Source organism: Primulina eburnea, chromosome 8 (genome assembly GCF_022965805.1).
Source record: "Primulina eburnea isolate SZY01 chromosome 8, ASM2296580v1, whole genome shotgun sequence".
Lineage (NCBI taxonomy): Eukaryota > Viridiplantae > Streptophyta > Magnoliopsida > Lamiales > Gesneriaceae > Primulina > Primulina eburnea.
In genome coordinates, this window is record NC_133108.1 from 42,223,765 (window position 1) to 42,235,716 (window position 11,952).

At 30.0% G+C, this 11,952-nt stretch overlaps 1 protein-coding gene across 1 annotated transcript; it reads right to left on the bottom strand.

The window, feature by feature from the left end:
- Positions 1-1,014: 1,014 nt before the first annotated feature.
- On the bottom strand, positions 1,015-6,907 carry LOC140839939 (uncharacterized). Its single transcript, XM_073206947.1, has 10 exons — positions 6,746-6,907; positions 5,223-5,439; positions 4,969-5,126; positions 4,677-4,822; positions 4,505-4,567; positions 4,290-4,382; positions 3,441-3,602; positions 2,802-2,893; positions 2,162-2,331; positions 1,015-1,653 (listed from the first exon to the last, which is right to left on the bottom strand). Exons 1-10 carry the CDS (start codon positions 6,852-6,854, stop codon positions 1,340-1,342), a joined length of 1,524 nt encoding a protein of 507 aa, XP_073063048.1. The 5' UTR covers positions 6,855-6,907; the 3' UTR covers positions 1,015-1,339.
- Positions 6,908-11,952: the final 5,045 nt, after the last annotated feature.

Consider the following 11,952-nt stretch of genomic DNA (forward strand, 5'->3'; position numbering starts at 1 on the left):
TATATTATCCAATGAATTAATGTCACCTCTATTTTTTTTATTTAGATGTGAATATTAAGAATATAATTATATATGTGCATTTACATATTAAATTTTATTATATTCTGCATAAACTATATGTTTAATAACATAAATTTGTTTCTAATTCTATTTTATTTATCCTAATAACTCGATATTTTAATATTTTTATTTTTTTTTTCTCATGATATGAAGTCGTTTTTCGTCTTATTTATTCTGGAAACTTGTAATTTTTTTTATCAATTTTTTTTTAATATGGGTATGTTTTCATTATCTTCACTTTAAATCTTCTTTTAAGCATTTTTATAAAATATTAATAAAAATTTTATTCATCTTCACATATTTATATTTTATTATATATTATAATGATCATTAATATAATTTAATTTTAATTATTTCATAAAGTTTATCTAATAAATTATTTAACATGAAATATATTTAATGAAGTATTATTTTTATAAATGATAATTATAAAATTTTTATGAATTAATAAATTTTACTCCAAATCACAACAATTTACTTTTTAACTTTTCAAAAATCCAATGTGATTCATGATATAATAAAAAAAATTGAAAATTTCATAATTTTTATGATTTTAAATTAAATATTTTTTAATTTAATTATTGCATAAAAATATCATTTAGATAAGACATATTATATATTTTCCTTAAAAATAATATCTTTTAGATGTTCAATTAAAAAAGTATAATGATAATAACATAGTATAATACAATATAGGTATTGAGGTTTTATTGTTCATACGATTATCTCTTGGAGATGTCGAGTGTAATTATTCTATGTACTCTTTTTACACTTTTTAATGAAATACATTCATTAAAAAATATATATATAGATACATATAGATAGATAGATAAACAACAATATTTGTTAATGATTAATTATGATTCAACCATTGTTGAACTTAAATGATGATTTATCTAATGACGAAAATATCATGACAATTATTACACATTAACCACGCTTATAAAGTTCGTGTGGCAGCAATTAATCACAATGTATAAAAAGGCAGTATAAATGTGTACATATCTGAGACTTAAAATGAGAGATTTACCACCAGCGAGGGAAATTTGTTTTGCCAACTCGATCATCCTACTTACAAGAACTTTGTATTGTATTAGCACTAATTTGATCAAAGACTTCCGATATATATATCAAATCAGTTCGACAATAGAATGTACATGCGTAACACAATAAATGACCTACAACAGAGATAAATATCGAGGAGAAGAGAACGGGGCAAAAATTGGCAAGACCTTGGTTTAACAAGAACTCAAAAGTTCCAATGCGGAGCAGATATCTTCTAACCACGTGGTTGCCATTTCAATAGACCTCTCCTGCTGCTGCTCTCTGCCATGATATCATCAGTCGAATCTGACCCGCTTCCAATCGATTCTTCAGAGCTATCTCCATGGTGGAGTTGTATCCTATCAGCATTCTTCATCATCCATTCCGTAAATTCAGGAGATGATGCCCACTCTGCCATTGCCTGACGAGTGGATGCCTCTGTGAAGTCCTTCCACTCTTCCTCCGAAAATTTCTTTCTGTTGGGAGTCTTGTGGAAGGTTGAATAATATGTTGACGGATCTCTTACAAAGCCGGTAGATGTAGGAGTACCTAGGGCACATAAAATAAAATAAAAATTATTGTGTCCATATTTTTCTAATACTTTAAAGACGCATTTCTTAGCATATTATGTTTAGCTCACACACAACAGGTTCAAAAAACCGTGATCATTGAAAAAAGTTTCTAAGTCACTTTGCAAAAGTTAATGACGGAGATTGATGAAGCCTTTCATGATAAAATACAGAGCTGAATCTTAACTACCCGCCACTCTTTCCAGCCACCAAAATTTTGACCTAAAAAACATCTTTCAATTAATAGAAGGCATTTTCCATAACTTGCACACTTCAACTATATCCGGAACTTCAAAACACGTTTTTCCTTTTCTACTGAAAGCTTTATCCAAGACTAACAAGCGGACACATTAGTTTCACTTCTTCAATAACCCTGCATATGTCAATCTACTATCTATACACATTAGCTCAAATATACATGCAACACATACACAGATAATAAAGTCAATCAGAAAGTAGAAGAGAGAGCAATAACCAATAATAGATACCTTTCAAAGGAGATTTCAACAGTGGAGACACGCTCCTGGGGCTTTCCCATATAGTACCTTGAGAATGCTTAGCCCCAGGCCTACTTAAGAATTCAGTTCGCTTATGTTTCTTAATCACCCTTCCACTTTTCCATCCCTTCAGACTCCCATTCCAAGAATATGTATGATTCCTGCATCAAAGGGTGGAACCAGATATACTTTCACGTGCTAAGAAAAATAAGTAACATTAGTTGATCTAGGGAAATAAGTTTTGACCACAAAATTACAACAGTGTACAATAGCAACTGAACACACCAAAGTTTAGAAGACTCCTCTGTTTTACCATCCACAAAACTCAATGTCGTCATCATTCTCATCTGACTGATTCACACATTATGTACACTGAAACACGTTGGATATAAATCATCCACAAAAAGCTTCACTAACGTTGATGATTAGAAAAAAAACATGTTTTTACAAAAAACATTTGATGCTCGCATAATTTGCTCAACTAGCATTGAGTTGACAGTAGAATACGGATACAAATCATCACTTTTGTCGATAAAATGAGGAGTAAGACATGAAACATGCATCACAAACTATGTAAATTACAAAAAATAGCAAAATCAAACCTAATAAAGAGAAATCATGTGATGCTTACCAGAGGCTGTCCCACTTCATGAAAGTGAAAGACAAGTATATCACCATAAAAGAAACAAGCAGTCCCATTGCCAAAGGGGTATCAAGAGTGCTCTGAAATTTGAGTACAAAGAAAAGTTGAAAGATGATGGTATATAGTAATAACACTAAAAACGTTTAGATACATGAAAGAGACATCAATCTAAATGTGAAAAAGAAATCCAAAAGAATAACTAATGATTTAAATGTGAAAAAGAAATTCAAAATATTTAAATACAAATAAAAAACACGTAAGAGGTCTCTAAAAGGAGCGGAGAAAAATTTGATTATAGGACTTTGCAAAATAAATAGTACAACCGGAAAATCATTATCAAAGATAGACCTAGCACATGCAACCAGATGCAGCTAACTACGGATCATAAAAGATAAGTTGTCCATTAAGAAAAATGCATTAATTATAATAAGTACCAAAAGAAGACGCATCGATAATGACAAAATAAAAGGACCAAATGATCAAGGTGTGCTTAGAAACTATGCAGCATTGAAGATAAATAAAATCTGTAACGTAACTGCATCTGCATCTGTTACAGAGAAAGTTTTAATGCATACAGAAGCCCATACTTGCACATAAGCTATCAAATTATAGAAATCATACAACAACCTGAAAGATAAAAGTCACTGCAATTACGCGCAATGCCCATTTCACAAATTGGGCAACACCAACATCAACACTTCCTTCTTCAGAAACAACAAATTTCCGAACAAGCCAATATCCAAAACCAGCTCCAGCAAGTACAATTCCAACTGCCAAGAACACAAGCACCTGCAGTGAACAATAAAAGGTGAAAAAAATGGAACAAGGAAAAGAACTTGAAGCAATAAACACTTGCCAATAGAAAGAATAAGAGGAGAGAAGATAAAGAGTTTTGTAATGCTGTTTATTATGAAAGAGCATATGCTTAATGGAGAGCTCAAACATATAGTTATGCATAACTAATAGAGGCCCCATATTGAGAAAGTACCAGCATCAGTGCATCACAAAAAAATAACTCATCCCTTTGCCAGTTAAGATACAAAAATGTTTGTCATATATTTTCGAATTCAAGTAAGATGGACGCAACCCATCTGTGACAACTTTTCTCATTATTCTATTCAGTAAAGACATCAGCCAAAGAACTGCTCCGTGAATATTTTGTAACATAATTCTAAAGCACGTGCATTCTAAAATTACAACAGAGCAACTACGTGACCCAATATCAGATTCATTTAATTGACAAAATGTGTTCAGGATAATTTCAGAAGTTAGCTTCTTTCAAATTGTGACATGCGATCGATATTAGTGTCATTTTAAAATTTTAGTTGAGTTATCGTCTTTATATTCTACATAAGTAGCATGTCGCAATCTTTTGTAGTTCTTATTCAAATATCACTAAATTGATATATACATTTTTGACAAAAAAACATGTGCATAATTCATTTTTTACTGCATTAAATAAAACACTAATCTTACAGGATTGTGCATCTCTTCACTGAATCCAAAATTGACAAGAGTTGAGTTGACAAACGCTGATAATCTATTCAGCAGAAATGATCCAGCGCCAAGCTGAAATAGAAACATCAGAGGCATCAATTAGCATATATTAAAGTTTAAAAAGAGAGAAAAGGCAAAGAGAACTTAGGTCATCTCAAATGATAACAAAATCATAAAATAACTAGAATACTGACCGCTAAACCACAAATCGTGCTATAGAGAGCATTTTTCCGGCCAGTTGGCAACAATTTCATTCCCTGCACAGTAGCCAAAAAAATATTCAATAAAGGAGCTGCTAGGAAAGATAACAAAGGCATCTGGATGAACTGTATATTTAGAACACTGAATTCAAAGTCATGAAGATACCTGGAAGAGAATAATTATGACTACAAGGCAGATTCCAATGGCCATTGAACTGCCATAGTAAAAAGGAACCCAGCTGCTAACAATTGAGGCCAACAGCAGTAAAATAAAACCAATAGCCAGGCAAAGTAAACGCCATCTGTGAAATTCTGCCCAAAACAAATACACAGATGTAGAGAGAGAGAGAGAGAGAGAGTGAGAGAGGAGAGGTATAAATGAGTTGGAAGATAGACTAGAAAGAAGATAACAAGATGATGAGAGCAACATAAAAAACCGCAAGCATTTTGAGACTGACCTATTTTAACACTGACAACCACAGAACCATACAAGTTATTGGAAAACTTAACATCGATGTATTTATCTTGGTAAGGGGAAATAACAGAGCTCCATATCCCATTTTGTATACTTTCCCAGTTATCCTTCCCACAATGGCACAATTCAAGTGAAGAGTTGCTGCAAAAAGAAAAATGGTAGGGGGCTAAAACCGCAGATAAAAAAACTGAGTGCATAACATGAAATAATTTAGCAGAAAAGCTCACTTTAACCAACCTGTGCAAACAAATCTGAATTTTGCCATGCAATTTCTCCGGAATTCCATTGGAAGGAATCACGTTGACCCGGCGTGCGCTGGAATAATTCCCAAGTTTTATTCTTGACATCCCAGAAATGGGAACACGTGCACACCGTACTACACCATCAGATGGAATGGATTCCACAAGCGCAGTCGGAGTCACATTTACTACATGATGATTTTCCATCTCAGCACCTGAAAGTTGAAAGTAAGACATCAGCTATTGCTTCAAGGTAATGACACAAAGAACAAAAAATTATTCCCATTAAACAGTAAAACTTCATTAAATTGGCCAAGGAGACAAAACTGAAGTGCAAAGACCTAAGCTAAATCTACAATCTGACCTATCAGTTTATAATACCAAATTATGCAAAAAGTATGTTCTTCACAAAACTTCAGCTGTACATGATAAAAGATAATGGCACACAAAAGTTCCAAAATAGTTTAGCAACAGCAACAGAGCGCTTCAGAATTTCACAGTATCAACAAATTCAAGACCAAGATTTGCCTTCACCGGACTTCCTAACATTATTTTCAGAAGAGCACCATAGATATGGTTAGATTTTATTTCTTTTTCTCGTACTACAAGTCACTCTGGAAGAAATCATTAGCAACTTCTAGGATAGTATATTTCTAGAATACAACCTTGCACTGTGATACTTCGTAAAGCATGATAATTAACTTGCAGACTTCTACGATGAAAGCCTTTTATAATTAACAAGTTAAATATTCGTATTGATTAAACTCTTAAGAGTTACCGAGACTTCAACATCCCAATTACGAAGTCCCACAACATTTTCCAGTATAAAATCAACAACCCTTCTCGCATAAGCAGCAAAAAAAATTGAAGTCCCTTGCCCAATTTCGCTTCCCCTCCCCAGTAGAATTAGCAGTCACAGGTTGATCACAGATATTCGTCTGCACAGCTCAAAGAAACTGCCAATCTCAATTGGCAACAAGTAATTGCCTCCTGTGATTTTTACACCTTATGGGTCAACTTCAAAAGTTTTCTGATCTTACTTTTAGGGTAGCTTAATACTTAAGATATGGATATATTATGTTTTCAAACCCTCCCCTACGAAAACATTATTACCTATTCATTATTATCTAACTTGGTCAGCTTTTACATATCCAAAACTACCAACCCAAACCAACATGCCTTCTACAACTTTCCAAGCCTAAATTCTTATGGTATAAACTAAATGAGAATGGCAATATCATGAGTAGCCTAATGAATTTGCAAAAAGAACAGGAGATTAAAGGGACAAAACGGCTTATTTTGCACGCTTTATTCACGGGAAAGAAGAATTATTCGTACACATGATAAATAATGAAAGAGTTCAGTTCCACTATCAACACTGAGCATAACTATATATAGAAAACCTAAATTTCGAAAATCATTATACGAAATAATCTGAGTTTAGGTCAAGCAATTGCAATTTTGGCAAAGAATAACCAGGATTTTTAAGCTAAGCCCTATTGTTGGATGAGTAGTAGTTACCAGCGAGTGCTGCCACATGAATGGAGCGTGAGGAGGCAAAGATCAGCGCCAGAAGGTACAACACAATAGCTGCAGTTGTACCAGAAGAAATCTCCATTTGTTCGTTCATTCGAGAGTAGAAAGGCAAACTTCGAGGGAGAGGAAAAAGGGCGGTTTACGCGAATAAATTCCTGGTATATATTGAGAATTTTCTGGGAGGTTTTGTAATTTTCTAGGAGGTTTGGGGCTTTCTGGGAAATATAATATCTATTGTTGGGCCTGTCGGCGAGGAATGGAGACCGAACAGCCACTCGCCACTCGGTAACCCCAAGAATTTTTTATTTTATTTTATCTTTAAGATCGGAAAAAAAAAGAGTAAATTTGTGAAAAATACATCTGCCAAAGTTTGAATTAAAAATCAGTATCTAGCCATGTTTTTTTAAGAATTAGTACCTGACAATGCCATAACTTTAGTTTTAACTCCCACAAACCCAAATTTACATTTTTGCCCTTATATTGTTAATAAATATTTTATTTTATTCACAAAAATTTCATGGGTCTTCTCCATCTAAAATATATTTTTTAAATAAATATTTTTTTCTAAATTATCACGGAATAAGAGTAAATACTTATTTTGACATACAAAGTACCTATTATTGGGTTTCAGATACTTGATTCCACTTTTTGAATACTTCAAATGTATAAGAAAATACTATATTTTCGATTAATCACCACAAATGTAGTCATTGTTGGGTTTTCATGAAAAATGCATCAAAATAACTTATTCATGTAATTTTATTTTTTTAAAAAAAATCATAATTCATCATTTATCATGAAATAAGATTAAATATTTATTTGACATATAAATACCTATTTTGGAGTTTCAGATGCTTGATTTGGCCATCTGAATACTCCAAATATGTAATAAAATACTGGATCTTTGAACATCGCCATAAATTCATTAATTGTTAGTCTTTTCATTGAAAATGCGTTAAGATCATGTGATCTAATTTTTGAAAAAATCACAGTTTCTCACTCATCATGAAATTAGAAAAAAATACTTATTTTGATCGATAAAGTACCTATTTTGAGGTTCCAAATAATTGATTTGGTCATTTGAATACTTCAATTGTTTAAGAAAATAATTGAGTTTCAAGTAATATTAAGTAACTTTTGATGGTTTCATTTGTGAAGATAAAATGTGATTCCTAAATTGGTAAAAAAAATATCTAATTATTATCTAAAAATACATTATTTTATTCCTTTAATACTCATATCCAATTATTTGGGGATGTCAAAATATATTTTGAAGTTAATATTGAGTGGCACTGATGATGAAATTCGTGAAGTAAAAATGTGATACTTCAATTAATACAAATGATACATAATTCGAGTTCACAAATACTTGATTTACTCTTTAAATACACAAATCCGATTATTTGAGGATGTCAAAATATATAGTTTGAATTTAATATCGAGTAGTATTTGATGATGAAATTAGTGATATTAAAAATTCGATAAATAAATTGGTACAAATATACCTAATTCGATTCCACATATACTTGATTTTACCTTTTTAAGACTCAATTTTGATTATTTTGGGATATAAAAAATATATTTTCAAGTAATATTGAGTGACTTTTGATATGTTATTTGTGAAGTTAAAATGTGATAACTAAATTGATATAAAAAGTATCTAATTCGAGTCTATAAATATCCAAAATCCATTTGGATGACATGTTCATTTCATTTAATTATTTTTTTATTGTTAAAAAACAAATCCGCAATTAAGCATTGAACATTTTCAAGTACTTAGTTTTAGTTGCGAAATACCTAATTTCAATTTTAAAATACTTTTTTTGGTAAATGAGATACTCAGAATGGGTATTAAAATACTGTATATTCGAATATGCAACGTAATTTTACCAAATGCTCGCATTCCATCCAAGATGGATTTAGATGACATGTTCATTTCATTTAATTATTTTTTATATTTTTTTAAAAATAATTTCGCAACTAAGCATTGAACATTTTGAAGTATTTATTTTTATTTGCGAAATACCTAATTTCAATTTTAAATACTTGATTAGATAATTGAGATACTCATAAAAGTTAATAAAATACTGGATATTCTAGTAGGTAATGTAAGTTCACCAAGTTCTCGAATTTCTATCCAAAATGCATTTATATTACATGTACATTTCATTTATTTTTTTTATTTTAAAAGAAAAACAAATTCGCAACTAATCATTGAACTTTTGAAGTACTTAGTTTTATTTGCGAAATATTTAATTTCAATTTTAAAATAATTGATTTGTTAAATGAAATCCTCAGAATGAGTATTAAAATATTGGATATTAGAATATGAAACGTAAGTTCACCAAATGCTCACATTTTCATCTAAGATGCATTTGGATGGCATGTTCATTTTATTTAATTATTTTTTATTGTTAAAAAAATAAATTCGCAACTAAGCATTGAACTTTTTCAAGTACTTAGTTTTACTTGCGAAATACCTAATTTCATATTTAAAATACTTGATTTGGTAAATGATATACTCATAATGAGTACTAAAATACTAGATATTCGAATACGTAACGTAAGTACACCAAGTGCTCGCATTTCTATCCAAAATGCATTTGGATGACATGTTCAAGGACTTTTCAGCAGCCGCAAAGCTTTGAAAGAGAAAAAAGGCTTAGAGCAAAGATTTGAAGATTTTCGGACAATGTTCTTCGAGAGAATAGCCTGTGATAGGAACGAATAGCATAATCCGTGGATTTACAATTTACAGAGAAATATGAAGTCGGATACACGTCAATAGTCATAATACAATAGGTCGAAAGCTATGAGATTTAATAAACGACATGCAATTCACCATTAATAAATAATTAAAGAGATTTAATTAATTCACTGAGTTGAATTAGTTTGACATAACTTGAGAGTGTGTGTTCAATTGGATGTGAAATCTCGTCGAAAGCATAGATCATTGTCGAATGAATTAAGAAGATTAGCGAGAGGTAGGTGAACCGAGGTTCCCAACAAATTCATTTCTCATTGAAATTTAATCAATCATTCTAGCTTATTTATTTCATCATTTAATCCTTGAACCATTTCATTGATTTTTTATTTAATAATCATAGTAGTAAACAATCATCTGAAGTATCACTGCTAAAAAATGAATAGTTGAGAATAATAATTGAGAAATACAATTCTTAGACAATGAAAGTTATGCTCAATCACTAAGCATGGAACATTTTGACATCGTGCACTTGCGATTATTGAAAGTCCATGATTATATTATTACTTGACATCGTGCACTTTGTGATTACTTTGATCTTGAATATTATTAATTGTTACTAAGAATTTTACAATGAAAGTTTTGCTCGATCACTAAGCATGGATTACATATTCATCTTATTTAATATTTTTTTTGGTAAAAAAATTCTCAAATAAGTATGAAAATTTTAAAGTACTTAGTTTTACTTGAGAATTACCTAATTTGAGTTTGCAAATACTTGATTTCGTAAATGAGATACTCACAATATGCATTAAAATACTGGTGAAATTACCTTGCATATTCGAATATCCAGTATTCTATTACATATTATGAGTATCTCATGTACTAAATTAAATATTTGCAATATCGAACTAGGTACTTCTCAAATAAAACAAATTCTTTAAAATTTTCATGCTTAGTTGGGAATTTGTTTTTCTTTTACAGAAAAAATATTAAATGATACGAATATGTCATCCAAATGCTTATTCCATGGAAATATCAATACTTGATGAATTTACGTTGTCTATTCGAATATCTAGTATTTTAATACATATTGTGAGCATCTCATTTACGAAATCAAGTATTTGCAAACTCAAATTAGGTACTTCTCAAGTAAAACTAAGTACTTTAAAATTTTCATGCTTAGTTGAGAATTTGTTTTTTTTTTTATTATTAAATAAGATGAATATGTTATACAAATGTATCTTCCATAAAATATCAACATTTGTTGAACTTACGTTGCTTATTCGAATATCCAGTATTTTAATACATATTGTGAGTATCTCATTTATGAAATCGAGTATTTGCAAACTCAAAATAAAATACTTCTCATTTAGGGAGTAAATAAAGTAGTGGTAGACTCGAATTAGATATTTTTGTAGTAATTTAGGTATTACATTTTAACTTCACAAATGACACATAAAAATTACTCAATATTACTTGAAATTATATTTTTTATATCCCAAAATAATCAAAATTGAGTCTTAAAAGGGTAAAATCAAGTATATGTGAAATCAAATTAGGTACTATTTGTATCAATTTAGGTAGCACGTTTTTTATTCACAAATTCATCATCAAAAAATATTCAATATTATATTCAAATTATATATTTTGACATACTCAATCGAATTTGAGTATTTAAAAGGTAAAATCAAGTGTTTGTGAACTCGAATTATGTATTATTTATATTAATTTAGGTATCACATTTTTGTTTCATGAATATCATCATCGGTGTCACTTAATATTAACTTCAAATTAGATTTTGACATCCTCAAATAATTGGATATGAGTATTTACGGGGAAAAATCATGTATTTATATGCTCTAATTAGATATTCTGTGTATTAATTTAAGTATCGCATTTTAACTTCACAAAGGACACAATCAAAAGTCACTTAATATTACTTGAAATTGAAGTATTTTCTTACACATTTGAAGTATTCAAATAGCCAAATCAAATATCTGGAACCCGAAAATAGGTATTTTATCGATCAAAATAATTAATTTTTCTAATTCAACAATGAGTGAGAAATTGCATTTTTTCAAAAATTAGATGACATGAATAAGTCATCTTAATGCATTTTCCAAGAAATTACCAACAATTATTGAATTTACTGTAATAACTTGAAGATCCAGTATTTTCTTACACATTTGGAGTATTCAAAGAGTAAAATCAAACATTTGGAACTTCAAAATATGTATTTTGTTGGTCAAAATAAATACTTAATATTATTTCATGATGAGTGATGACCTATGTTTTTTAAAAAAAATAAAATGATATGAAAATACCAACAATTAATGAATTTATGGTGATCGTTCGAAGATCTAGTATTTTATTACATATTTGGAGTATTCAGATAGTCAAATCAAGCATCTGAAACTCCAAAATAGGTACTTTATATGTCAAAATAAATATTTAATCTTATTTCATGGTAAGTGATGAACTATGT

Bases quoted from the DNA above. Each gene is read 5' to 3' on its own strand.
- LOC140839939 (XM_073206947.1), bottom strand. From the start codon at position 6,854: ATGAACGAACAAATGGAGATTTCTTCTGGTACAACTGCAGCTATTGTG. The intron at 2,894-3,440 runs GTTGTTGTATGA...CTCAAATTTCAG, and splicing joins CAGTGACTTTTATCTTTCAG to AGCACTCTTGATACCCCTTT. The intron at 1,654-2,161 runs GTATCTATTATT...TATGTGCCCTAG, and splicing joins GTTGAAATCTCCTTTGAAAG to GTACTCCTACATCTACCGGC.